The sequence below is a fragment of the Nyctereutes procyonoides genome, unplaced genomic scaffold (genome assembly GCF_905146905.1).
Source record: "Nyctereutes procyonoides isolate TBG_1078 unplaced genomic scaffold, NYPRO_anot_genome, whole genome shotgun sequence".
Classification (NCBI taxonomy): Eukaryota; Metazoa; Chordata; class Mammalia; order Carnivora; family Canidae; genus Nyctereutes; species Nyctereutes procyonoides.
Genome location: NW_026575030.1, coordinates 18,343,051 through 18,370,016, shown reverse-complemented (window position 1 = coordinate 18,370,016; position 26,966 = coordinate 18,343,051). Strand labels below are relative to the sequence as shown.

The 26,966-nt window shown below is 53.0% G+C and overlaps 1 protein-coding gene and 1 long non-coding RNA gene across 2 annotated transcripts; one reads left to right on the top strand and one right to left on the bottom strand.

Moving 5' to 3' along the window:
* Positions 1 to 1,569: 1,569 nt before the first annotated feature.
* LOC129503828 (uncharacterized) lies at positions 1,570 to 4,372 on the bottom strand. The gene is made up of 3 exons (XR_008663251.1): positions 4,296 to 4,372; positions 2,347 to 2,449; positions 1,570 to 1,894 (listed from the first exon to the last, which is right to left on the bottom strand). It is a non-coding gene; the product is annotated as an uncharacterized LOC129503828 (long non-coding RNA).
* Positions 4,373 to 14,384: 10,012 nt separating this feature from the next.
* LRRC15 (leucine rich repeat containing 15) lies at positions 14,385 to 25,190 on the top strand. Its single transcript, XM_055316309.1, has 2 exons — positions 14,385 to 14,455; positions 22,258 to 25,190. Exons 1-2 carry the CDS (start codon positions 14,386 to 14,388, stop codon positions 24,012 to 24,014), a joined length of 1,827 nt encoding a protein of 608 aa, XP_055172284.1. The 5' UTR covers position 14,385; the 3' UTR covers positions 24,015 to 25,190.
* Positions 25,191 to 26,966: the final 1,776 nt, after the last annotated feature.

The following is a 26,966-nucleotide window of genomic DNA, read 5'->3' as shown; positions in this document are numbered from 1 at the left end:
AGCAAGAGTCGTCCTGCCCATCACAGTCCTGCTCCTACCCCGCGGATGCCGGGAAGAGGCGCTCCTGGAACAGTCATGGTGACACATGGCTGAGAAAGTGCTCTGTGACCTGCAAAGCTCTGTGGGAGGACTTGCTGCATCCAGAAGGTCCCCTGGGCACCCACGGTATCGGAGTGTGAGGTGGGTCCTCCCCAGGACCTGGTGTCCTGCGGTGGCATCTCCTGAGGCACGTCATGTCAGCAGGCACTGTGACGCCGAGGGTCAGACCTTCTGAGGTCAGGCTCTTCCTGGAGAGACAGCGAGCGAGCGAGCGAGCGAGCGTGTGGACTCCTGACTTGGCTGTGCCTCTTAGGGTACAACTCTGGGTAAGTCTCTTCCCCTCTGGACTCAGTTGCCTGTAAATGGAGAGGGTTCCTCTGGATGGCATAGACATGCACACATCCCTCATGCAGGTGAGGCTCCGTGAGGATCTTCTCTGACGCCTTGGGACGCCTGGGTCCCACTGCCCTTGAGGGGGGGCTGGTGGGAGGCAGCAGGGAGCCCAGGGTGACCTGAGCAGCTCAGTGACCGGGGAGGGGATCGGCAGGGCAGTGGACATCCCTGCTCGGGCTGCGCCTCCCCCTGCCTCCTTTCCCGAGGAGGAGGTGCCCGTGGGGACAGTGGGGCTGATTCACAGGCCCGCTGGGTGTCACAGCTTCCTGAGCGTGTCATCCTCCCGACAGGCCCGCAATGCCAGACTCTTAACCAGGGCCCAGCCCTTTGGGCTTGGTTTATAGGTTGAGTTATGGGGTATCACTTAAACACCCAGTTGAAAATCAACTCCCGCATCTTCCTTTCTTTGAGGAATTTCTGGTTTTGCTCCAATTAGCCAGGTGGTTTCTTTGTCGGGCGCTTAGAGACTCTCTCTTTTCGGGCAACTTGATTTCCTGAGCGACTCTAGCATAGATGGGTCTGTATGTTTTGGAGAGAAGCCCCGCACCTCAATACCGGCCTGAGGGGTAGTGCTGCTCCCCCCCCCCCCCAGGCAGCTGATGTTGTTGAAATGCCCAGAGGAGGGGAATGATATTTAGGGAGAGTTGCTGGAAAGAGACGTGGGGTGCGGCTCGTGCACCCCTCCGATAGCCTAGGCTCTGCCTCTCCCAAGGCCAGGGATGCCGAGAACTGGGGTCCGGACCACATGGACTGGGCTTCTGCAGAATATGGAAGTTGGCAGGGACTCGTGGAGGAATGTGGTAAGAACAGCCCCATGGGACTCCCGTCCATGTGTGGCAAGGATGCTCAGTGCAGAGACTGTTGGACTAAGTGACAAAGTAGCCACTGTGCTCAGACCCTCCGGAGAGACGCTCACCTGGTCTGTGTCCCAGGGTTACACCCCTCCTCAGCCCCTGACCTTCGTATCTGGGGCAGAAACAGACCTGCTCGCCTTTCTCTCTTTGCGACAAAGCTTGGAGGCAAATGTGGGGCCTATCCTGGCAAGGTTCCCCTCCCTTCCGACCTCTCTGGTTGCGTTACCTCAGTTTCCCCCCTGCAACCTGAGCCTCCTCCCCCTTAACTGCGAGGCCCCCACGGTATCTGTCCACACCCGTCTCTCTTCTCGGGCCCTGCTTGCTCCCGAGGCTTCTTGTGGACCACATGTGACAGGGCCCCTGGTGACACGGTCTGGCCGAGCCAGGGACGGCTCTCTTCCGGGCCGATGAGCGCCGAGGCCGACTATCCCGCGGCGGTGCCGCGAATCCAGGGTCCCCCAGGCCTCCAGGTCTGTGGGTTGTTCCCTCCACCATCTCTGGCCTGTGGCACTTGGCCCCGTGGCTGTGGCACTTCGAGCCTCACATGTGCATCCCAGGTTGGGGAGAGGAGAGGAGGGCAAAGCTGCATGTCAGCCCAGGCTGCCTCTCTAAAAATAAATAAATAAATAAATAAATAAATAAATAAATATATAATACATATAATAAATATATTAAAAATTGCCGCCCGTATATTCATATAGGCAAGTCCATAAATCACACCTGTGCAGCTGGATGAACTGTCATGAAAGGAATCGTGAGATATTCACATTCGGCCTTATTCTTGGATCCCTTTTAGTCCTTCTCTTTGGTTTTTCTTTTTTCTTTCCTTCCTGCTTTTAACTTACTTTGTTACGTTTTATTTGCGCTACGGCAACCCTCTGTGGAATGGGGCAGGATGAGACAGGAGAGAATCACAAAGAGCTGGGTGGGTGCACGGATGGGCACCCGGTGTCTGAGACGCCCAGGAGGCCGGTCTACCCGCAGTCACCAGCCTGAGGATCATGACTCTGCCCTACATGTGAGGGAATGTCCTGCGGGAGGGCTGGGGCGGGGTCGTCACCTGTCATCGGGTTTCCATCCACCCTGCGAGCCACTTCCTGCCTCATTGTAGGCTCCAGGCTGTCACCAGCGCCGTCCTGCTCGCCTGTCCCCGGAACCCTGTGCTGTCAGAGATAAAGCTCGTCATTTTCCTTAATTTGCCAGTAGGGAAGTGGCCAGTGTCAGAGAAGACTGTCATTCCAAGGAGCCAGGTGGCAGCTCCCCCATGGGACCTAGATGTCACTCAGCCGTGCTCCCCCATCAGAGGGAAACAGCTTCATGTATTAGGAGCAACAGCAGCTTCGGGGGCCGAGCAGGGGGGACCCTGGAGAGGAAACTTGTGGGTCTCCTGAGGAACCTTGGCTAATAGGAGTGTGGGGTAGGACAGAGAATATGGGATCGTGTCTCTCGTTTTTAAGTTTTTATTTATTTATTTATTTATTTATTTATTTATTTATTTATTTGAGAGAGAGAGAGAGAGAGAGGCAGGCTCCCTGCGGGGACCCCGACGGGGACTCGATCCCGGGACCCGGGTCCCGCCCTGGCTACCACACGGACGGCCCTGGAACACCCGCCTGTCCCTCAGGGCCCTCCAGAGTCCCCTTCACCCTCCGAAGGCCTGCGTCCGCCCACCCTCTGGCCCCATCCTGGCTGAGCAGACCTTTCTCTCTTCCGTCCTGCGTGACTCACGGGGGCAAAGAGCATTTCTCCTGAAGGGGCTGACCCTGGGCAGCGGAGGGCCCTCCTGAGAAGCGCTGAGCCCTTGCTCGCAGGGGCTGGCATGGAGGATGGAGTCTTCAAAATACGGATAATTTAAGGAATGTTTTCTTCGTTATAAAAATCGCCAAGTCACACGGAGAAAATGTGAAAAAATATATAAAAGACAAAATTATAGGGGAGGGAATGATGGCTCATATTCCCATCACAAGAGTCAAGTCAGCCTTCCTCACAGGCCCAGACACACCTGCTGGGCAGGGGCCTGAGTCTAGCCCCCAGCAGCGGGGTGGGTGCTGTGACCCACGCACGGCCAGGTCAAGCAGGACCCGGCTCACTTAGATCGGGTTTGTGTCTTTATTTTTGATAACGTCTTCAGAAAGGCCTAATTTTTAAATTTGTAGATGAGCTTTTTGTAAGTTGAACAATGGTCTTCAACTCTGTCCAGCGTAATTCGATCTGGGGACTGCTGTGTGTGTGTGTGTGTGATAAACTATACGTAATATAAAATTTACCATCTAGGGGCACCTGGGGGGCTCAGTGGTTGAGCGTCTGCCTGCGGCCCAGGGCAGGATCCTGGGGTCCCGGGGTCGAGTCCCACGTTGGGCTCCCTGCAGGGAGCCTGCCTCTCCCTCTGCCTGTGTCTCTCCCTCTCTCTGTGTCTCTCATGAATAAATAAATAAAATCTTAATTTTTTTTTTACCATCTTAACCATTTTTAAGGTACAGCTCAGTGGCATTAAGCATATTCATATTGTGCAACCATCACCACCATCCATCTGCAGAACTTTTCATCACCCTCAACTGAAGCTCTGTCCCCACAAAGCATCACATCCCTGCTCCTGCCTCCAGCCCTTGGCAGCCACCGTTCTGCTTCCTGCCTCCGTGAATTGGACCACTTTCAGCACTTCCTAGAATTGGTATCATAATGTTTGTCCTTTTATTTATTATTATTATTAATTTTTTTATTTATGATAGTCACAGAGAGAGAGAGAGAGAGAGAGAGAGAGGCAGAGACACAGGCAGAGGGAGAAGCAGACTCCATGCACTGGGAGCCCGATGTGGGACTCGATCCCGGGTCTCCAGGATCGCGCCCTGGGCCAAAGGCAGGCGCCAAACCACTGCGCCACCCTAATTTTTGTCCTTTTAGACCCTTGGGTGGCTTTCACCTCTTTGGGTGTTGTGAATAATGCTGCTATGACCATGGAGGTACAAATAAGTGTTTGATCCTTGCTCTTAATTCTTTTGGGGTACATACCTCGAAGTGGGATTGCTGGATCCGGTGCTAATTCTCTGTTGAAATTTTGCAGGCTCTGCTCTACCGTTTTTCCAGAGCATTTTACGTACACACCAGGGTTCCAGTTTCTCCACGTCCTGGCTAACACTTATTATTGCCCATTTTTTGGACCGTAGCCATCCTAATGGGTGTGAGGTGGCATCTTAACCGTGGCTTTGGTTTGCATTTCTCTGATGACTAGTGATGTTGAGCTCCTTCTCATGTGCTTATTGGCCTTCGGTGTGTCTTCCTGTTGAAATGTCTACTCAAGTCCTCGGCCAGTGTTTTAATTGAGTTGTTTGTTTGAAGTTGCTTCTTCACGTGTGAGATCCTCTCTCCTCCACCCACTGCTCCCAGGCTTGACAGCCTCTGACCAAATAGCCTCCTCGGAACACTTGTGACTCTGAACACATCATCATCATCATCAGGAACAGAACGCTGGAGACCAAGGGCAGTCTCATGACACTTGTCCTTGGAGAAACACTACTAATGACCAGGTATGGATGGAGATGTCCGGTAGCTGTCACTGGGGGTTTTAAGAAGGTGACTGCCTGTTTGTCCTACTGTTATTATTCTATGTTTCGTCAGTGTTTCTGGCTTCATTCTTCCCACAAGAGGATGGATGATGTGCGGTACTTCAAATAGACCAAATTATGCTCCTTCGGAACAAGTAGGAAGATTATAAAGTCCTTTCCTCAAAGACTGCCCTTTTCACACAAGATAAAAAGCAACAATCTTACAAGAAGGGAGGGATGAGGAGGGGAGAAGAGCCCTGCCATTTACTGAACATCGACTGTGATCGGGACCTGAGCTGGGCAGTGCACTCGTGATCTTTCCTTGATCCTTGCATCATTCCCATAAGGCAGGTTGTTAGCCAAGTTCACACAGAGGGACCAAGAGGCTCAGGGGTGGGCTAACTTGCCAAGGTCAATCAGTGACAGGTAGAGGTGGAAAACCCCCTATGAGTCTGAGCCCTTTCTGGGACAGTGAGTGCTCCTGCTCCTGCTGCCGGGACCACACCTGGTGCTAAGGTTGGCGCCGAGAGCCTGTTTCAAGAAGAAAACACCACTTGGTCGATCTCTGCTCTTCTCAGTCTCTCCTTCTCTGCTGGACGTTTCCATTCTACCTCCGACATGGTTAATCCCCTGTCATTCTAGAAAGCCAAGACTTGCCTTCTCTCCAATCTCTCCCTCTGGGAACCTGCCTCCTATGCCTGCTCCTTCTACTGCCTTCCCACACCACTCAGAGGTCCTTGTCATGGGCTTCCCTAGACCCACGGACCTTACCCATTAACCACCCATTATTTTTAAACTCTGCTCCCCACTGCCCCTCCAAACACTCTGTCCTGCTGCCCCTAAGGCCATCCCTTTGGTTGACTCTTCTTCCTCTGTCTGCCTCAGAAGTAAGTGGGGGAAATAGGCTGCCATTTTGAACATCCTTCTTACATCGCTCTGCACCCAGACCCCTAGAGACTCTAATGGAAGTTATGAGCTGTCTCCTTGGAAAAGTGTACAGCACATTTCCACGTACCTTACATGCAATTTCAGAGAATTCATAGGCTGCACGTTCTGTACTTGAGGTGCAGAGAGGCTGCTTTAATGGGTGGGGCTTAAGGACTCCAGATTAAGTGCCATTGCTGGACCATCTCCCCTTTATCTGTTCTTTCTTAGACCATTACCCCCACCCAGACCTTTCTCCTCAACTCAGATCCTGATTTCAGGTTCCCGGGACAGTCCACATTATGGTCCCACAGGGCTCAAACACAGTCTGTCCAAAATGAGCCCGTCTCCTTGCTTCTTACTGCCTTCCTCCACTCCCATGTTCTCTGGTCTTTTTTTTTTTAATTTTTATTTATTTATGATAGTCACACACACACACACACAGAGAGAGAGAGAGAGAGAGAGAGAGAGAGAGGCAGAGACATAGGCAGAGGGAGAAGCAGGCTCCATGCACTGGGAGCCCGACGTGGGATTTGATCCAGGGTCTCCAAGATCGCGCCCTGGGCCAAAGGCAGGCGCTAAACCGCTGTGCCACCCAGGGATCCCCCCCCTTTTTTTTTAAAGAGAAAGAGCATGAGGAGCAGCAAAGGGAGAGAGAGAATCTTAAGCAGGGTCCACACATAGCACGGAACCCGACTCGGGGCTCAATCTCACCACCCTGAGATCATGACATGAGTCAAAATCAAGAGTCAATGCTTTAACTGCCTGAGCCACCCAGGTGCCCCTCTGGTCCTCTTCATGGTAGCCACCATCCACTGGGTCACCCATGCTGAAAGCCTGGCTGTTCCTTTCAGGCTTTTTCTCTTTTATCACCCCTGGCATGGATTGCTAATAGCCTTCCAATGGCTGCTCCCTTCTACCTCTAACTTTACAAAAGTTTTAATTTACATATGGGGCTCATCTCAAGACTACATTTCCCTTGCAGATAGGGGCAGCCACATGACTGCATCCTGGCCAATAGGTTATGAGTGCAAGTGATGTGTATAGCTTTTAGGTCATGTCTTTAAAGAGAAGGACTGAGCCCCTTCCTCTTTCCTGCCTTTCCTTTGGCTGGAATATGAATGTGAAAGCGGGAGTGAGAGCAGCCATTTTGGAGATGGATTGAGGAGGGCTGAGCAATTGGACAGATGGGGTCTTGGTTCCTGATATAGTCAAGCCACCATTCTAGGCTTGATGGGAAATAAACATCCACCTTCTTTAAGCTCTTGCTATTTTGGGCTCACTTTCTCATGGTGATCTAACCTGTATTGTAACAGCCCCACTGTATCACCCCACTTCCCACCATAACCAAGCCATCACCATGTTGTACCAGTTTCGCTCCTATTATCACTTCCTGATTCAGTCTCCTCTCCACTCTCACTGCCCTGTCTTAGCTAAGGCTTTCAGGGTCTCCCAGCTGAGCTATTGCTATCTATTATTTATCAAGTCTTCCTACCGTCTCCCACCCACACCCCCCAGTGATCCATCCTCTATGCTGCTGTCAGAGCTATCCATCCTCCATACCTGTGTTTCTCAACCTCAGCACTGTTGACATCTCAGTCGAAATAAGTCTTTGCTGAAGCGGGCTGCCTGTGCCCTGGAGGGGAGCAGTATCTTTTGGGTCTGCTCAGTGGATGCCATTTGCATTCTCCAAGTTGTGACAACCAAGAGTGCTTCCACAATGCCAAATGTCCCCTGGGGGAGGAGGGGTGCAGAATCACATCTGGTTCCTAAACAACTGCTGTCCACCAGTCTGACTCTCTGTCCCTGGCCTCACCTCCCTGTGGCCCTCCATGGCCAACAGAATGAGTCCCAGTTGGTGAGGCCCTTCCTATGTTGCAGCCTACCCTCTTCCCAGGATGGTGTTTCTCCTAAGCCCTCATAGACACCCTGCTCCCCAGTTATCTTGAACTATTTGCCACCTGCTGAAGGTGCCAAGTTCTCTTGTGCCTTTGAACCTTTGCAAATGCTATTTGTTCTTCTCAGAGGCCCAAACACCCATTCACCCTCCCAGGCTTCATCCAAGGGTCACCTTCTGGAGGAAGCCATCCTCCCATGGCCCAGGAAGGCTGGGCAGCCCTCTTGCATAGCCCCATCCCACATGTACCTTACACTCGAATATGAGAGTTCATGTATCTGAGTGCCCTTCAGGACGAACTCACTAGCCAGGTCTGCCACTTACAGAATACTCAGTTTGCTGAGTGAATGTGGGGCCCCGTGGGGAGCAACCAGGACAGTTGAGGGAAGGGACCATGCATGATGTGTCTAAAGGAATATACGTCAAGGAGGCTTTGGAAGACAGGGAACCTGTTCATGGGCCCCAAACATCTGAGGCAAAGGCCTCCAGGTGAGGGGAGGCACCTGAGGGGGGAAGAGAACCTGTTGGTGGAGGGTCCAGGGAGGCAGGTTTCAGTGTAATAAAAAAAGTTTGAAAGAATAAACTGTGTATTTTTTGTCTTTTAAAATAATTGTTCTAAATAAAATAAAATAAAATAAAATAAAATAAAATAAAATAAAATAAAATAGTTGTTCTAATGATCCATGCAAGGCAGTTCAGGAATGCATTTTTATTTAAATGCAACATAAGCTGACACGCAGTTATAAAAAATCTGTGTCCATCACTGTTCCCTCCCCTGCTACTGCCGCGGGGTTTGAGCACACCCTTTCGCACCCTTTCCTGGGAATTTATACATTTATAGCCTCAGAGATCACATCTGCGCATGTGTGTACACGTGTGGGTGAACATACACGTGTGTGAATAGAAAACCTAGCTGTAGATAGACATAAAACCTAGAGATGTATAACTGGATGAAATTTTCTCTTGCCCGCCCTGTTCTTTCTTGTTCCTCCTCACCTGTGTTGGGGAAGTTTTTTCAATAAAATGGAGAAAATCGGCAGAGGCTTGGATGACCACCGATGTTCTCGGGCCTGTTAGGAGAGGCTGTCCGCATGAGTGACAGGGATGGCTGTTCGTTGGTTTTTGAGATTCACTGCTTTGAGGACAACCTAAAAGTCCTCCTTCAGAGAACAGCCGGGGCCATGGGAATGAGCGTGAAACCAGGTGGAGCCTCTTGGTCTTCTCTGCCTCCAAGAGAGCGGGGCCACTGTGTGGGGAGCAGCCAGGGCAGCAGAGCAGAGTGACCTGGGGAAGGAGAGAGGCTATTGCTACCCCAATTTACATTCCCACCCACAGCATGCGAGACCACCCACGTCCTCACCAGTGCTGGGGGTTCTCCATCTTTCTATCCTGCCAAGCTACCCAAGGTGTTTCACTGTGTGGACCTGACTTCCCCAACCCTGAATGGACTGAGCAGGGCCACGACTCCCTCTGTCAAGGGTGCTGTGGAGAGACTACACGACCTCCAGTTCCCTGGATTCTGTGCTGATTAACTAGATTTCAAGAAACATGCACGAGTGAGAAAGATTGGACTTCTCTGAAGACTAGAGGCTACCCTGGCCCCTTTGGTTTTCCCAGGGGCCTGGAAAATGAGCCCTGTGGTGTACAGGGTGGTAAATCATGTTTTTCCTTTCACCCACAGATCTCACTTCTGGGGGCTTCTGGGGCCATCTTGCTTTCTCTGTAGCAGAGGGTGAGCTTCCCCATGAAAGAGGGGGTCTCAGTGAGCTAACGCTCAGAGGTTCTGTGCTGGATCCCTATAACCACCTTCGATCTGGGGAACCGATCCTTCCTGCGTGGGTGGTTACTCTATTGGAACCCATGTCCTGTCATGAAGACCAAAGAGGATGTAGGTGCTTTGAAAACTGGGTGCTTTGTGGACAGCCAAGGGTCCCCCGTGAAACCTGAAGCTCCTGCCATACTGTGCTTCCTGCAGTGTGGCTCTGACTGTGCCTCTACTCTCCTCCAAAACCCTCAGGGTCTCCCTACAAGGGACATCACATCCCTCAGGGAGCCATCCCAGCTCTCTTCAGGGAAATCTGACACATTCCTGGGCTCCCTCCAAATTCAGTGTTGGTGGAGAGCCCTTTCTCCTTGCTCTGATCTGATGATTTTCCTTAACTCACTGCTCCCACATTTCCAGATCCCGCTCATCATTTAAAGTCGCCTTCTGCATGAAACTCAAGCTGCCTCCCTCCAAACGATCCCACATTTACCCACCTTACGCTGAGAACTTCACTCTTGTGGACTTCTCAAAATCCTTACTCTGCACCAGTTTAAACACAGCCACATTTCTATCTGTAGCAGTTCCATGTGTTTGAGCACACTGTGGTGGGAAGAGCACACAACCCACAGTCCAGGGTTCGAATTTTGTTTCTGTCATTAGGCATATGATCTTGAGGAAATTAGTTAACTGCTCTGGCCCGTAGTTATCTTATTTGTAAAAAGGGGGCAGTTGCTCCCATTCACAGGATTATTGGTAGATCAGTGGTTCTCAACTATGTGTGTGTGTGTGTGTGTGTGTGTGTGTGTGTGTCTGTATTCACAACCCATACAGACATTTTTGGTTGTTACAAGTTGGAAGGGAAGCTACTGGTATTTAATGGGTAGAGCCTAGGGATACTTTAAAGCATCCTATAATACAGACACACCTCACTTCTTTGCACTTTGCTTTACTGCACTTCACAGATACTGCATTTTTTACTAATTGAAGGTTTATGGCAACCGTGTGTTGAGCAAGTCTATCAGCACCATTTTCCTTTTTTTTAAATTTTTTTAAAAATTTATTTATGATAGTCACACACACAGAGAGAGAGAGAGGCAGAGACACAGGCAGAGGGAGAAGCAGACTCCATGCACTGGGAGCCCAATGTGGGACTCGATCCCGGGTCTCCAGGATCGCGCCGTGGGCCAAAGGCAGGCGCCAAACCGCTGCGCCACCCAGGGATCCCCAGCACCATTTTCCTCACAGCATGCTCACTTCATGTCTCTGTGTCACATTTATCAAAATTCTCAATCAATTCTGATTCTCAGAATCAAAAATTCTCACAATACTTCAAACTTTTTCATTATTATTATATTTGTTAAGGGGATCTGTAATCAGTGATCTTTGATGGTATTTAGTATGGTAATTGGTAATTGCTTTGGAGCACCACAAACCACACCCACATGAGACAGTGATCTTAATCCATAAATGTTGTGTGTGTCCCGAATGCTCCACTGACCAGCTGTTCCCCCATCTCTCTCCCTCTCCTGGGTCCTCCTCATTCCCCGAGACAGAGCAATATCGAAATTAGGCCAACGAATAGCCACCACAATGGCCTCTAAGTGTTCAAGTGAAAGGAGGAGTTGCACATCTCTCACTTTAAATCAAAAGTTAGAACTGATTAAGCTTAGTAAAGAAGGGATATTGAAAGCTGAGATGGGCCAAAAGGTAGACTTCTTGCACCAAATAGTCAAGTTCTGAATGAAAATGAAAAGTTCCTGAAGGAATTTAGGAGTGCTACTCCAGGGGACACATCACTGATTAGAAAAAACAGCCTTATCGCTGATAACAGAGAAAGTCTGAGTGGTCTAGGGAGAGGATCAAACTCCATACAACATTCCCTCAAGCCAAAGCCTAATCCAAAGCAAGGCCCTAACTCTTCAGGTCTATGAAGTCTGAGAGAGCAGAGGAAACCGCAGAAGCAAAGTTGGAAGCTAGCAGAGGTTGGTTCATGAGGTGTAAGGGAAGCAGCCTCCTCCTTAACACCAGCAAGGTGACGTGGCAAGTGCTGGCGTGGAAGCTACAGCAAGTCATTCAGAGGATTAGTTCATTGGTTCATTAATGTACCTTCCCTAGGAGGTACATTAGTTCATGATGGTGGCTCCCCTAAATAACAGGCTTTCAATGTAGACAAAACCGCCTTCTCTCGAAAGAAATGCCCCTAGGACTTCCCTAGCCAGAGATGAAGTCCATGCCTGGCTTCAAGGTTCAAAGGACAGGCTGACTCGTGGTAGCGGCTAAGGCAGCTGGCGACGAGAAGTTGAAGCTAATGTTCGTTTGCCATTCTACAAATCCTAAGACCTTTAAGAATTATGCTAACTCTACTCAGCCTATGCTCCCTACATGGAGTAACAGCACCTGGATGACAGCCCATCTGTTTACAACATGTTTACTGAATACTTTAAGCCCACTGTTGAGACCTACTGCTCAGGGAAAAAAAAAAAAAACCCTTTAAAAATATGACTGCTTGTTGATAAAGTACCTGGTACTCAAGAGCTCTGATGGGGATGGACAATGAGGTTTTTATGCCTGTTAGCACAACATCCATTCCACAGCTCAGGGATCAAGGAGTCATTTCTACTTTCAAGTCTTATTATTTAAGGAATATATTTCATAAGGCTATAGCTGCTATAGGTAGCAATTGCTCTGATGGGTCTGGGCAAAGTAAAAACAAAAAATTTTTTTTAAAGAGTGTCTATGCCCAATGTGGGGCTTGAACTCATGACCCTGAGATTAAGAGTCACATGCTCTACTGATGGAGCCAGTCAGGTGTCCCTGGGCAATGTACATTGAAAACCTTCTGGAAAGGATTCACCATTCCAGGGCCATTAATAACATTGGTGATTCCACATTAACAGGAGTTTGAAAGGGGTTGATTCCCACCCTTATGGATGACTGTGAGGGTCAAAGACTCCAGTGGAGAAAGTAAGTGCAGATGTGGGGGAAACAGCAAGAGAACTAGAAGGCAGGCATGAGGATGTGACTGGATTGCCGCGTCCATTCATGATAAAGGCTGAATGAATGAGGAGTTGCTTCTTACGGATGAGCAAAGAAATTGGCTTCTTGAGATAGAAACTCCTCCTGGTGCAGATGCTGTGAGGATCGTCGAAATGACAACAAAGGGTTCAGAATATTACATCAACTTCGTTGATCAAGCAGCCGCAGGGAATTGGCTCCAATTTTGAAAGAAGTTCTGCTGTGGGTAAAATGCTATCAAACAGCACTGCGTGCTGCAGAGGAGTTTTCCCTGAAAGGAAGAGTCCGTCAATATGGCAAACTTCACTGTTGCCTTCTTTTAAGCAGTTGCCACAGCCACCCCAGTCTGCAGCTGCTGCCCCCTCCTCAGTCAGCAGCCGTCCACACCGGGGCTGGACCCTCCACCAGCAAAAAGGCCATGACTTGCTGCAAGTGTGGATGCTGGTCGGCACTTATAGCAATGCAGTGTTTTTTAATTAAGACCTGTACATGTTCTAGACATAATCCTACTGCATACCTAATGGACTACAGTACAGCGTAAACACGACTTTTACATGCACCGGGAAACAAAAAAATTCACTGGACTGGCGTTATGGTGATGCTCTCTTGTGGTGGATTGAAATTGAGCCGGCAATGGCTTCCAGGGATGCCTGGGCCTGGGCCAGCTGCTCACCATGAAGAATCCGCTGGCCCCGAACATCAGTTGCGGTGAGGGTGGGAAACTTGGTACAGAGAGGGGACAGGGTGCCTGTGGACTCTAATTCCCTGCAGGTGCTTTGCAAGTGTCCATCCTTCCTCTTTCCACCCCAAGGGTCAGCTTTTCCTGGGCAAGAAGAGGTATGATTCGTGCCTGTTGTGCACGTCTCCTAGGGCGCAGTGGTTGAATGTTAGAGTCAGGAAGCAAGGATGGAAGATAAAGGGGAAGTGCTCTTATTCTAGCAGGTTCTAGGGAAAGGCAGCTGATGCCCCCAGTGTGGGGATGAGAGGCGCCAGGGTAGTAAGAGGGAGGGAGTTCTCCAAGTGGAATAATATGGAAAGGAGGCTGGTGGTTGACGAGCTGGGGCTGGGTGCCGCCGGGAGACCCTGCAGGCCGCCTGTGTCCCTCTCGGGCTCTTGTCACTTGATGGAGGTGGCGGTCTTTGTTGCGGTCCGTGAATCACGGTGCCTCCACCAGGGAGGAATGTGCCTGATTCAGGCTGCGGGCCTTGACCCCTGCCAGCCGCCCAAGTGGCTATTTCGGTAATAACACCGGGCGCTTTTATGTCTGCCTTTCATCACAGATCTCGAGGCGCAGCGCAAACATTAATTAAGGCTCCTGGCGTTCCAGGAGGCAGGTGTGTGAGTGTCACTCTCCCCATGTAGCTGGGAGGGTAAACTGAGCCGCGGACGGCCGGTGGTTCAGCCCAGGGCAGCTCTGCCTTCCTGAGGCTGCGATTTGGAGGAGAAGCCGGGGTGTCACAGCCTCCCCACTGCCACCTAGACTTCCTTCTCTTCTTCCCCAGGCTCTCCTGGTCCTACCGAGGACAGAAATGGTTTCCTGACCCCATGAGGGCAGCAGGGAGGGGGCTTCAGCGCAGGGGTGGAGAGTGGGGAGCCTCTCATTCTTGCAAGGGCCCCTTGCCTGCCTGCGTGGCACCTCTGAGGTGGGGGTGGGGGTGGGAGTGGGTATAGGGGTGGGTGTGGGGGTGCCAGTTGGGTTAGGTAGATAACACTGTTCTTGCCAATCTTCTGTAAATTTGGAATTACTTCGAATACAAAGCTTGGAGGACACAGAAGGGAGCCCCGCTCTCCGGGCACGGCCCTTCCCTGGGGCCCAGGCGAGCAGGGGGAGAGGGAAGCGCGTCCTTTAAAGCCCCGGGGCCCGCCCCTCCCGCCCCTCCCGCCGCGAGCGCGCCCTGCCCCGCGGTGACTCACCCCCCGACGTTTAAATACGGGCCGCGCCTGGTCGCCGCGTTCATGCTGCAGCCGGGAGGCCCGTCCTGCTGTCACTGCCTCTGGTCCGCGGCGGGCGGGCGCCGAGCTGCTGGTAGGTGGGCACCCCGCCCCGGACCTGGGATGGGCCCCCCGGGATGCGCTCCTGCTCCTCGGGATGCGGGACGTGCTGCGGGAGGCGTCCCCCGGGATGCGCCCCTTGGGATGCGGGATGCGCTCCCCGGGATGCTCCCCTCGGGATGCGCCCCCCCCCCGATGGGCCCCTGCGGGATGCGCCCCTCGGGATGCGGGATGCGCCCCTCGGAATGCGCCCCCCGGGATGGGCCCCGCAGGATGAGCCCCCCGGGATACGCCCCTCCGGACGGGCCCCTCGGGATGCGGGACATGCTGTGGGATGTGCCCCTCGAGATGCTGGATGCGCTCCCCCGGATGCTCCCCTCGGGATGCGCCCCTCAGGACGGGCCCCTCAGGATGCGCCCCTCGGGATGCCGGATGGGCCCCTCTAGATGCGCCCCCCCCCCATGCGGAATGCGTCCCACCCCGGGATGGCGCCAGGAGGGGCCGCGCGGCGCCCCCCTGAGGGAGTGGGCCGGTCCTCCCCGCGCCCAGCCAGCCCCCCCACGGACCAGCCTCCCCGTCCCACGGACCCTCAGCACCTCTCCATCTGGGGGTGCTGACCAGATGTTCCGCAGAGCCAAAATGCATTGAAAGTTGACCAGATTAGCGCACTGGTGACCCCTCGAGTTTATCTCTTTCTGGGACTAGCTCTGCTTTGGGGAAGAGTTTCTCTTTTCCAGAGACTAAGGTTATTTGAACCCTCCTTTCCCCAGCGCTCGCTGCCGGGGCGGCCCTGGCCTGCCTGGCATGTGCGTCCGTCCAGGACCAAGGAGGACTCCCCGGAAAGACAGATCTGTCCTCTTCGGGGGACTTAGAGTTGCCACAACAGTGGCTGCAGCCGAAGTGCTGTTGCTGGGTTCAGATTCCCAGTTTGGACTTGAGATGTGGTCTCAGAATTGCTTCAGGCCCTAAGTCTGTGTGTGGCTTAGGCACCCCTGTTCTGGGGGCCCCCTCTGGGCAGCGGCTGCGTCGGGTGTGGCCGGGGGACACAGGGGAGCAGAGCCAGGGACGGGCTTGTGATGCGGGTGGCGTGATTTAACACAGTGACTCTGGTAGCTCTCCTGGCATCTCTGCTCTAATGCAGAGGCAGGAGCAAGGCCAACGAACCAGCTGAGGAAAACCAGAACTTTTCTAGAACTTTCCCACCTGTGCCAAAGTGTGAGAGCCAGTCTGCCTCCAGGGCCAAATGTGTTACCCCAGGGCAGGCTGCGGTGCTGGAGATGGTGTCTCCCAGCCTGAAGGTGCTGGATGCCTGCCTCCAGGATTCTCTGGGATTATCTCACCCTCCCCAGCGGCTTCCAGATGTGCTGGCTGCCACTTACTCCATAACTGAGAAACTGTCGCATGGCCGTCACCTCTTTTATTGTGCACTGCTGGACATCCGGGTGCATTTCGGGCCAGACAGGCCCATTCGCCTGTGGTCTCGAGTCGCGCGACTCTACAATGGTGAGACAAGCCTGAGAGAGGTCAGGGGGCCAGGGGTCCCCAAAGCCTCCCTCAGGGCTGGCTGGCTCAATACCTGCAGGGGGGTGGGCTGCGGGGGAGCAGAAGTGCGGCGAGCCGAGGGGAGGCCATCCCACCTGCGTCCGGCCAGTGCACATCCAGGCTGCTGGCACGTGGCAGGTGGCCTCCCAGAGGCCTGACGGCGAGGGAACAACTGCAAGCTCCTGGTCTCACTGCCTCGTCTCTGGGCTTTGAGGACACGGGGTTTAGAAACTGCTTCCGAGGTGCTTGGTGGAGGTGTTCGTCCGCCTCTATCTTATGTGGGTGCATGAGGTGTCACCCTGAGGACGGGCTGTAATTTCTCACATCCAGGCCCCAAGCAGGAGCTCCTTGCTCCGCTGGCAAGTTGGTGTCTCCTGCCACTTTTGCCACGTTAATTGTAGGTCCTCTCTGGCCTCTGCAGGAAGCCCTCCCTCCCCTAACCCTGGGGCTGGAAAGGACTTGCTTTTTCTTACTTATTTTCTTTTTTAAACAAATGAACAATATTTTGGCTTTGAAGGTCCAGGAGAGATGAGGTCAACAATGGGGCCAGGTGGGGAACAGCTGTCCCTTGGGGCTTCAGGGTGCTTTGTATTTAGGGTAGAGCATTCTTAATGTGGGCAAATCCCCGAAGGGACCGTGTGTTGAGATTACGGGATTAACACTTTCCGGCAACCCCTTTTGTTCCTTCTCTCTACTCTTTCAGACCCCTCATGTGAAATTGAGCTATAGGAGCATCAGAGCAGCGTTAAGGAAGAACAAACATCCCTCCAAACTGTGGAGCCTGGGAGTTGGGAGGCGCACTTGACCCTGGTTAATAATGCTGGGCAGCTGGCGGGTGGAATGTATATGAGCCTGGGATCATTTTGGGACAGAGGGAGTAAAGCTCCCTCCCCCCACCCCCGCCCCTTCCAGGCATTGCCAGACACATGGTTGATAATGTCGTGAATCCTCATGATGAGATTCAGGGATTCACTGAGCTCTGCGCTTAGGTAGAGTCCTGATCTGGGTGTCAGAAATCTTCAAATGACTGTATGACCTTGGACAAGTCCCCTCCTCCCTCTGCGCCCCGTAGTGTAACTGTCTACAAAACAGCCAAGTGGTTTGACTGGAGAGCCTCAAGAGCCCTTCCACCTCTGATGCCCGGGACTCTAAGCGCCGCTTCTGGAAGTGGCCTCTACTGCTGGGTTCAGTTTAGCTTCCATTTCAGATTTTTGTGGGGGGGGGTGCAGAAAAGGGCCCTGGAAGGGAATATTCATAGAGGTCGCTAGGCGCAGTTGTGGCCCAACCTTCAGCCTCCCTGATCCTCAGTTCAGTCTCTCTGTTGGTGGCAGTAAATGACCCAGGTCATGTGTTTAAGCTGGGCTGGACCCCAACGGGGGCTTCTGAGTGTAGACCGTAGGCACCTGCAACAGACTCACCTGGCAGAGCACTGGGCCCACCCAGACGGAGGAGTCAGGATCTCTGTGGGTGGAGTCTCCAGAAATCCTGATTTTACTCAACAGCAGAGCAAGCAGGAATTGTCATTGACATTTATTGGGCATCTGTATTGTGCCAAGAACGACTCTAAGTGCTTCACAGGCAGTGCTCACTTCGGCCTTACAGCCACGCTGCTGTGAGGTCAGTTTTATGAAGCAAGTGTTCCAGGATCTTCCAGGTGATTTTATGAACTGATGTGGGGTGTAGGGTGGTTACCCCCTGCTTAGTGAGATGGGGATGTCTGGCTGCACTGAGCCTCTCAATTGATGACTTCAGACTCATTGGGCTGAGCATTGATGAGCAGCTTTTAATTTTTTAAAAAAATTTTATTTATTCATGAGAGACACAGAGAGAGAGGCAGAGACACAGGCAGACGGAGAAGCAGGCTCCATGCAGGGAGCCCGATGCGAGACTTGATCCCGGGACCCCGGGATCACGACCTGAGCTGAAGGCAGATGCTCAACCGCTGAGCCGCCCAGGGGCCAGATGAGCAGCTTGATCGAGACCCATACTGGCTGGAGGGGGTGGATCAGAACCCCTCACAACTCCCAGGCTGCCACCTCCCTCAGCTGGATTGGGCAACGTGTCCCTGTGGATAACACCACGTTTAGGGAGACTCTCTGGGAAGAGGGCTCAGCCCAGTGAGGGAGATCTTCTCTCTGGGTCTCAGCTCCCCTCAGTGCCCTGGATGGTGGCAGGACCAGACACTCACTCCTGAGTCCCATGAAATGGCTCTTGGCTCTCTGGGTGCCCTGATTAACACGTGGGTTTGCCCTGCCGGGAACACTCTGAGACAATGTAGATGGGTGTGAGTTCCCCCAGCGTCACATGAAGGTGGCGCCTGGCCAGGTGGCGTTGTCAGCCATTTGGGTGACCTATATGGGAGGGAGGATGGTGGGTCTTCAGGCCAGATTTCCTTTCTGTCTCTGGTCACAAGACATGAGAGCCAACAAGGGCCCTTGGAAGTCTTCACGGGAGGAGAAAGTAAGGTCCAGAGAATTTACCCAAACTCACACTCTGGTTTAGTGTCGGGACCAGAGTAACAGCACATCTGTCTGCCAGGCTCTTTCCAGAACCTTTGCTCCGTGGCACTGACATAGAAGGCATCTCCTCCCAGGGCATGTCATGTTTAAGGGATGCAAATGATGGTAATAAGCTGAAAAGGTGCCAACCCGCCAACCAACAAAGCCAAGGGCTTCGAGGCTAATTATGGGTTCACTCATGAGTCACAGGCAGCTCTCGCTGAAGGGACTCACAGCCCAAGTGCCTGGGCCAAGCGCTTCTACTCCCGGGGAGGGTCCGGGTGAGCTGTCTGTCTGTCTGCTCGGCTCACTGAGGTCCTGGGCCAGCGACAGACCCCAGGCTGGCCCGCCCCTTGGGACGGGGGCTGGACTGAGTAACTGCAGAGATGGAGAAGGCACTCGGCCGCCTGGGGGAGGAGGGTATAATTAGGGTAACTTCGTGGGTCTTTAACTGGCATCTGTCACGGCTGCCAAGCGGCCCTGGGCAGCGTCGGTTATTAGGCGGCTGCGTGCCGGCTGCTGAGGGCCAGGGCCGCTGAGCACGCCCGCGCTCGCTCCCCATCCCGGCCGGGCTGGCTGTCCAGGCGCCTCTGCGCTCCCCCCCCCCCCCCCACAGGGCTCTGCAGCTGGGGTGTGGAGGGCCCCACGGAGGGCCTCTGGAGCAGTCCGTGCCTGTGGCAGTAGCAAGTGCTGGAAAACAGGAAACCACCGCATGTGGTGCTGGGGTGGACTCCACAGACAGAAGGATTTATAAAAAGGAAAATCTGCAAATTCTTGCAATATTTGTCAAGCTGAGTGTGGTCCATTTTAAACAACAGTGGCTCTGTTCCCATAAGGGAATTATCTTTTCTCTCTTCCTCCCAAGCCATGAGGCACCCTCCCCGGCCCTGAGCCCTTCCTGGGGCTGGCTTGATGCCCCCACCCCAGCTGGGGAGCGCAGATGCAGAGAAGGTCCGGGATGGGTCCTCAGAGGGCATCGCATCCCACGCCCTCATTGACAGCTGGGGAGATTTGACAGACACTGCTTGGGGCTTGCCACATTATGGACCCAGAATTTAGTCTCTGACATTTAGGGTACGGCACCATTTTGAAGCATGCTGAGCAGAGTAGACATTAAAAATACGCAAGTACTAGCTCGCGTGTCTCCAGGGGCAAATAGAGCTGCACTTTTGTGAGTCAGTCCAGGGGTGTGAGTGTCCCCCCCCCACCTGCCCACACGGAGCCCTGGCAGCACAGGCACAATGGTCTCAGTAGCTGGATCCCATATCCTTGCTCTGGGACTCAGCCTTAGAATCCCGAAGCCTTGGGGAGAGGCAGGGCGTTCAGTACCTTACCAGGCGTAGGGATCCTCTGTGTCGCCTCCTTTCCAGCCTGTGGCTGCTCAGCCTCTGCTCTAACTCCATGGGTTGTCCATCCTGATTCAGACAAGCTCTCCTCAGTGGTGAGCTGAAATCTGCTGCCCCACAGCTTCGGCACACGTTTGTGACCCCTGGAGCCACAGTGAATCCCAGGGCGGTCCTTTGTGTATCCTTGGAAAGTGCCAGTAGCTTCCTTAACAGATCTCTTCTTCCAGCTCTCCGTGCATCCATGTTCCTTCAACGGATGCTCAGATATTCCGGTTTCTGGATCCCCTCACCATGCCCTTGCCCTTCTCTGAGGCCTTCGAGAGACTGGTTTGTTAGTAGCCCTCCTGACGTTCGGAGTGGCCCCGGGCACAGCAGCACAGCTGCGGCCTGATGAGGACAGTGCAGAGGAAGAGCATCGCTTCCCTTGTCCCACACTTCGTCCTTGTAGGTGCAGGCGAGGATCACACGGGTTGTGCTGGGCAGTCTCCTTTCTCTGTTACCATCAATGAAAAGCCTGAAGTCTTTGTCCTGGGGTGGGTGTTGAGACACCTTTTCTGTGTGCCCTCTGTAGACCACTCATTTCCTCTCTCAAGTTCTGGACCTGACTTTTGTCTGTGCGAGTTTGTCCTTTTAGTGTGTGTCCATGCAGAGGCCCCGGTCCTCTGCATCCCCAGGACTGTTGGCCACGTTATTATTCTTTCTTTCCTCCCTCATTTTATGTACCTATTCAAGTCCTTAATGCCAAATCACAACAGGTCAGGGCTTGGATGGTTGTGAATAAACGAAAAATCAAGGTCTGGGTGGATGAGGATGAACTTGGGTTCTGTCCCCAGGGCAGGCTTGTCGGGGGTGGGGAGGGTGGGCGCAGGAAAAAGGTGCATTGAGTTAAGACCAGGTTGGGAAGCCTGGATTATTCTGAGTTATGGGCCAGGTCTAGGACTCTGTGAGTTCAGGAAGAGAGACCAGAGAAATGCCTTCTCCACCCAGCCAGTTTATGCCCTACACACCATCATTTGAAATTCCTTCCTCTGACTCAGGATTTTTGCTCATTAAAAGGAAGGGCATTAAAGTAACACTCAAAGTAATCACCCAAGAGTCTGGAGATCCAGGCTTTAAGCTCTGAGCCTCAGTTTCCCTGCTTCCTTCATCCCCATAAATAGTGGGAATGTATGTATGATCATCCATCCTCCTGTTGGCTCTTCTCAGTGGTCTCAAGAGGGGGCAGAGGTTATCATCCCAACTTAACACATGAGGACGGTGAGCTTGAAGCTTCAAGTTTCCTTCAAGATCGAACAGCTAGTTGTGGTTCTTAACTATTCGTGGAGGGGGGCTCAGTGCCCATACCTCCTGTCTCCACCGCATTGTATACATTATCTATAGTTATGTATGTAGATAATTCCCACCACCCCTGACCTCAAACATCGAACCCTTCATGAATTTGCTTCCATGCCCAGACCAGCACCATGCCTGCGGCAGCATCTGGCCCTACCGCCTCTGGGCTCAAAGCGCATCATAAGTTTTCCTGGACCTCCTCGAGGTCACTCATGGTTTGGTGTGGAAACTGGACCTGGTAGTACCAGAGGCAGGCCCCTCGAACTGGCCGAGCTGCTACAGCCCCTTCAGTGAGACGGGAAGTAGCGCAGAGAATTGTCTTTCATTGAGAAGGTGGTTTGAATTAAACCTAAATGAAGCACGTGCGAGGGGGGGGGTCAAGGCAAGGCCAGGTGGTCACTCACAGCGATGGGGGCCAGGTGGGACCCAGGCAGAGGAAACAGCTGAGCTTGCCAGATCGGCAGTGCGTCCCGCCTTTGTTGGCTGCTGCTATTTTCCCAGCAGACCCCCAAATTTGTGGTCTTAGCATCTTCTCCCAGGTTCAGGCCCTATTTATTTGGTCTCATTTCCCATATGTTTCTCCTGAGGAGGTCATGTTCAACCAGCAAGTTCAGGTGCTTTGGGGGATAGATAGATGCATCTGCTCTGGGGATTTTATAACCAAACAAGATACTGTTCCTGCCTTAAGGAACCTCTAGGGATGAAAGATGAACATCCCTGCCCTTGAAAAGCTTATTGGCTAGAGAAGGACACAGGCAGGAACACAACAAATGCCACACAGAGCCAGCCGTGGCACGGCCATAATGGGCACTGGGGAGCCCACCTGCGTGGGAGGGTAACTAATGCTGATCACAGATCTGGGGAAGCTTCCTGGAGGTGACTGCGTTTGAGCTGGATTTGGAAGTATGGGCAGGACTCAGATAAGGACCAAGAGTACTCTGGGTGGAGGCATTTGCTTGGGCAAGGGCATAGGGAGAAGGTGAAGACGCTTGATGACCAGACCATAGGTGGCGTAAGTCGGGGCGTGGTGATGGAGTTCAAAGGCAAGCCAGATGTTGGCTTAAACCCCCAGCAGTGCGGTGAGGTGATCCTGACTAGGTTGCTGTCTCCCCTTGCAGAGACCATGCCGCTGAAACACTACCTTCTTTTGCTGGTGGGCTGCCAGGCCTGGAGCACGGGGCTGGCCTACTACGGCTGCCCAAGTGAGTGCACCTGCTCCAGAGCCTCCCAGGTGGAGTGCACTGGGGCACGCATCGTGGCAGTGCCCGCTCCCCTGCCCTGGAACGCCATGAGCCTGCAGATCCTCAACACGCACATCACTGAACTCAACGAGTCCCCGTTCCTCAACATCTCGGCCCTCATTGCCCTGAGGATTGAGAAGAATGAGCTGTCCCACATTATGCCTGGTACCTTCCGCAACCTAGGGTCACTGCGTTACCTCAGCCTCGCCAACAACAAGCTTCAGGTTCTGCCTATTGGCCTCTTCCAGGGCTTGAACAACCTCGAGTCACTCCTTCTGTCCAGCAACCAGCTGGTGCAGATCCAGCCAGCACACTTCTCCCAGTTCAGCAACCTCAAAGAGCTGCAGCTGCATGGCAACCACCTGGAATATATCCCCGACGGTGTCTTTGACCACCTGGTGGGCCTCACGAAGCTCAATCTAGGCAAGAATAGCCTCACCCACCTCTCGCCCAGGATCTTCCAGCGCCTGGGCAACCTCCAGGTCCTCCGACTGTATGAGAACAGGCTCTCAGAAATCCCTATGGGCACATTTGATGGATGTGGGAACCTCCAGGAGCTGGCCCTACAGCAAAACCAGATTGGTATGCTCTCCCCTGGCCTCTTCCACAACAACCGTAACCTCCAGAAGCTCTATCTGTCCAACAACCACATCTCCCAGTTGCCCCCTGGCATCTTCATGCAGCTGCCCCAGCTCAACCGTCTTACGCTTTTTGGGAATTCCCTGAAGGAGCTCTCACCAGGGATCTTTGGGCCCATGCACAATCTGCGTGAGCTCTGGCTCTACGACAACCACATCACTTCTCTGCCTGACAACGTCTTCAGCAACCTCCACCAGCTGCAGGTCCTGATCCTCAGCCGCAACCAGATCAACTACATCTCCCCAGATGCCTTCAACGGGCTGGTGGAGCTGCGGGAGCTGTCCCTCCACACCAACGCTCTGCAAGAGCTGGACGGGAGCGTCTTCCGCATGTTGGTCAACCTGCAGAACATCTCCTTGCAGAACAACCGCCTCAGACAGCTCCCGGGGAATATCTTCGCCAATGTCAACGGCCTCATGACCATCCAGCTGCAGAACAACCAGCTGGAGAACCTGCCCATGGGCATCTTCGATCACCTGGGGAACCTGTGTGAGCTGAGGCTCTATGACAACCCCTGGAGGTGTGACTCAGACATCCTTCCACTCCACAACTGGCTCCTGCTCAACAAACCCAGGTTGGGGACAGACACTCTCCCAGTATGTTTCAGCCCACCCAGTGTCCGAGGCCAGTCCCTCATCATCATCAACGTCAACGTTGCTGTCCCCAGTGTCCAGGTCCCAATGATTCCTGAGGTGCCCAGCTACCCAGAAACACCACAGTACCCAGACACACCCAGCTTCCCTGATACCACCTCCATCTCCACTACTGAGTTCACCAGCCCTGTGGAGGATTACACTGATCTGACCACCGTTGAGGTCACTGATGACCGCAGCACGTGGGGCATGACCCAGGCCCAGAGCGGGCTGGCCATTGCTGCCATTGTCATTGGCATCGTTGCCCTGGCCTGTTCCCTGGTTGCCTGCATCTGCTGTTGCTGTTGCAAGAAGAGGAACCACGCGGTCCTGATGCAGATGAAGGCGCCCAACGAGTGTTGAAGAGGTGGGCTGGAGGCAGGGTTGTGGACCAGTGGGACCACTGGAGGATCTGGGAATTTCATTGTCCTACCTCCACCCCTGGGTCCACAGAGCCACCCCCTGCTTCCTCTTGCTGGTCTCCAAGAGACCTGCCTGGTTCTCCACTAGAGAACCACAGGAGAACCAGCTCTTGCAGGGCCTTCTTACCACCAGGAAGCCCCAACTGGCCTTGGCAAGAACCCCACGGGGTTTCTAATTCACGTCCCCGGGCTTCATGTGAGAAAGCCCTCTCCACAGCCTTCACCAGCTCTCCTCTGACAAGCTCTCCTGGCCCATGGCCATGCTGGCCTCTGGACTCAGTTACCATTCCTGCTCACTTTGTGGTAAGAGTTCTCCATGGGGACAGCTTCTCTCCCAAGTAGGATGTAAGTTGATTTTCCTTCCTTTGCTCCCTGCCTTTGTGGCATGGCTCTCCCCTGTCCCCTCAAATGAAAGATCTCCCGTGAGTTTCCGCCCCTGAAAGCAGGGTGAGTTCTCTCCTCCAAAAGGCTCCCACCTGCTCGGCTGGCGTCCTGAGAGCTGCCAAGGGCCTGGCTGCAGGGTGTGAAAGAGGCCGCTCAGTTCCTGCAGGGAGAGCTGCTATCAGCATCTCTCATGGGGTCGTTACCTGGAAAAGGAAGAAGGGCACCTGTGCGGCAAGCCAGCCTTGTAAAGAAGATTTCCGAACTGCAAATTTTGACTTTAACATTTTGGTCCTTTGAGAAATAAGATCATGTAGAATGTCTGACCCCTAAAAACTCTTAAAATCAGCGTATTAGTACTAGATGAGAAAGCACCCTAGAACCTGGGGGTCCTTATGTTCATCCCAGGGTTTTTATCTTTTAGCTTTTTATTGAAGTATAACATGCATACAGAAAAGTGGGAGCATGGTTGTGTAGAGTCTGATGGATCTTCACAAGCGGTTCGCGCCCGTGGAATCAGCATCCAGATCAAGAAACTAGACATCACTAGTATCTTCCATCCTGGGCTTTGACTGGAGAGGACAGGCTTGTGGAGATGGGTCCCCATGAGCCTGGACGGCCCCTCACTGCCCCTGCCAGCCCGCCCTTGCCAAGGCCCAGCTCTCAGGGGTGAAGGAGTCAATGTGGGTGTGTTATGGCCTGGACAGGAGATGTAATCGGATCCCCACACCCCAAGTCACCCCACACCCAAGTCACCAGGACGGCCTGGTCAGGGTCGTCCTGACACCCCTTTCTCTGCCAGCCAGCTGTCTGCTGCTCATTGGAGGCCCCTCTGCCTGGGCCTTTTGGGCATGCTATGCCTATGTCTGTTTTTAATTTTCACTTTCCATTTGGGGGAAGTGAAATAGTTCAGACATGAGATCCTTTAATTGAACAGCCGAGTGTAATGGAACCTGGTAATCCTTCTAGTGTGGTAAGATTCTCCACCAGTGTTCCAGTCAGCTAGAAACTGAAGTTCAGAATGCTCGCATACAGTAGGCAACACAGGGCACACAGATGGGTCACCCTGGGTCTGGGGGCTCTCCAGAGTTCCTTCTGCCTGTGGCCTGGTTATAAGAGTTGAGTTGTTTGGTTCCTTGGGTTACAACCACGTAAATACCTGCTTTCATCACCCTCCCTGCTACACACATATTTATGCTGGTAAAGAAACTGTGTTCATGGCAACTCATGTTTCTGTCTGGACAACTGGTCGGTCTATCAGTCCCAAAGTAAAGCAGTGAAATGGAGAACTTCAGGTCTCTGCCCAGGAAAGAGCTGCAGCCAGTGCTATAAGCATTTGAAAATCCTGACTGGAAAAAAAAAGAAAAAGAAAATCCTGACCGGCTCTTCCTTGTTTCCTCTGTCCCACAAAACAAATAAGAAATCCCCCGAGGTCTTAGCAGCATGATGCTGACAGACCCCCAACAAAAAGGGTCCAGGAAGGGATGTGCATAAGAACTAGCACACTGCATAGTTTTTACTCTGTGTCCCGGAGAATCTGGGAAAGATGGGGCCTGTCAAAGGCAAAAGACATCTCCCCAACGTAAATCTGGGTTTCCAAAACGTTTTCAAAATGTTTATAGCAACCGGTGGACATGTTCTGAGACTTGCCAGGACCCAAGAGGAAGTGAGCCCAGAGCCTGGGGCATGGGCATCTTTCCACCCGATGGTGGCCTGCCCAGTTGATTCTGGGGCCTCCAGGGAAGCTGGGCTGCTTTCCTCCAGGGAGAAGCATGTACTCCTCGAGGTGTTCCTTAGGAGCAGACGACAATGTCTCATGTGCAAGGGTGCAAGCGGGCCAGACATGGCAGTGAGGGGAAGGAGGCATCCTTTTCACCTAGAATGTCCCGCCAATCTGAACCCAGAACGCTTGGGTATTTGTGGCATTGGCCATGACTTTGGAGTTCCTTTCTCGCGGGCCCAGGATATCAGCATGTTTCCCCAGGCCATAGGCTAACCTGAGGGCAGCTGTCATGAGATGTCTCCATGCAGGGCACCCCCCAGGGGGGGTGGTGAACCCGTTACCCGACCCTTTGAGCTTGCCTGTTCCTTCCTCCCATTAGAGTGGATTGGATGGAGCCATTGGGTCTCCTCTTCCTCAGCAGGGCTTTGGCCTTTCTGAACCATGTTGTCTGGTCAGGGAGCTACCAGAAAAGCTGGATGAGGTTTCTTTTCCAGTAAGACATTGCATCTGCTCACTTCTCAGGACTGGAGTAAGCTTCCTGGTCCCCCAAAGTTGAGGTAGGCCACAGAATCCACTTTAATTTCCCCATTTGCCTACCGGCCCCTAGGATACCTTGCCAGTAGCAGCAGACTCCATTTGGAGTGAAGAGTCAACGTAGGAGGAAAGAGAATAAAAGCCAGTTGGAGCCATTGTTCCTCAAAAACACTTAGGGTGTCTAGATACCCTTTAAAGGACCGAACGAGCATTTTCCTTTTAAGCCTGACAACACCCCTGTGTGTGGGTACGACG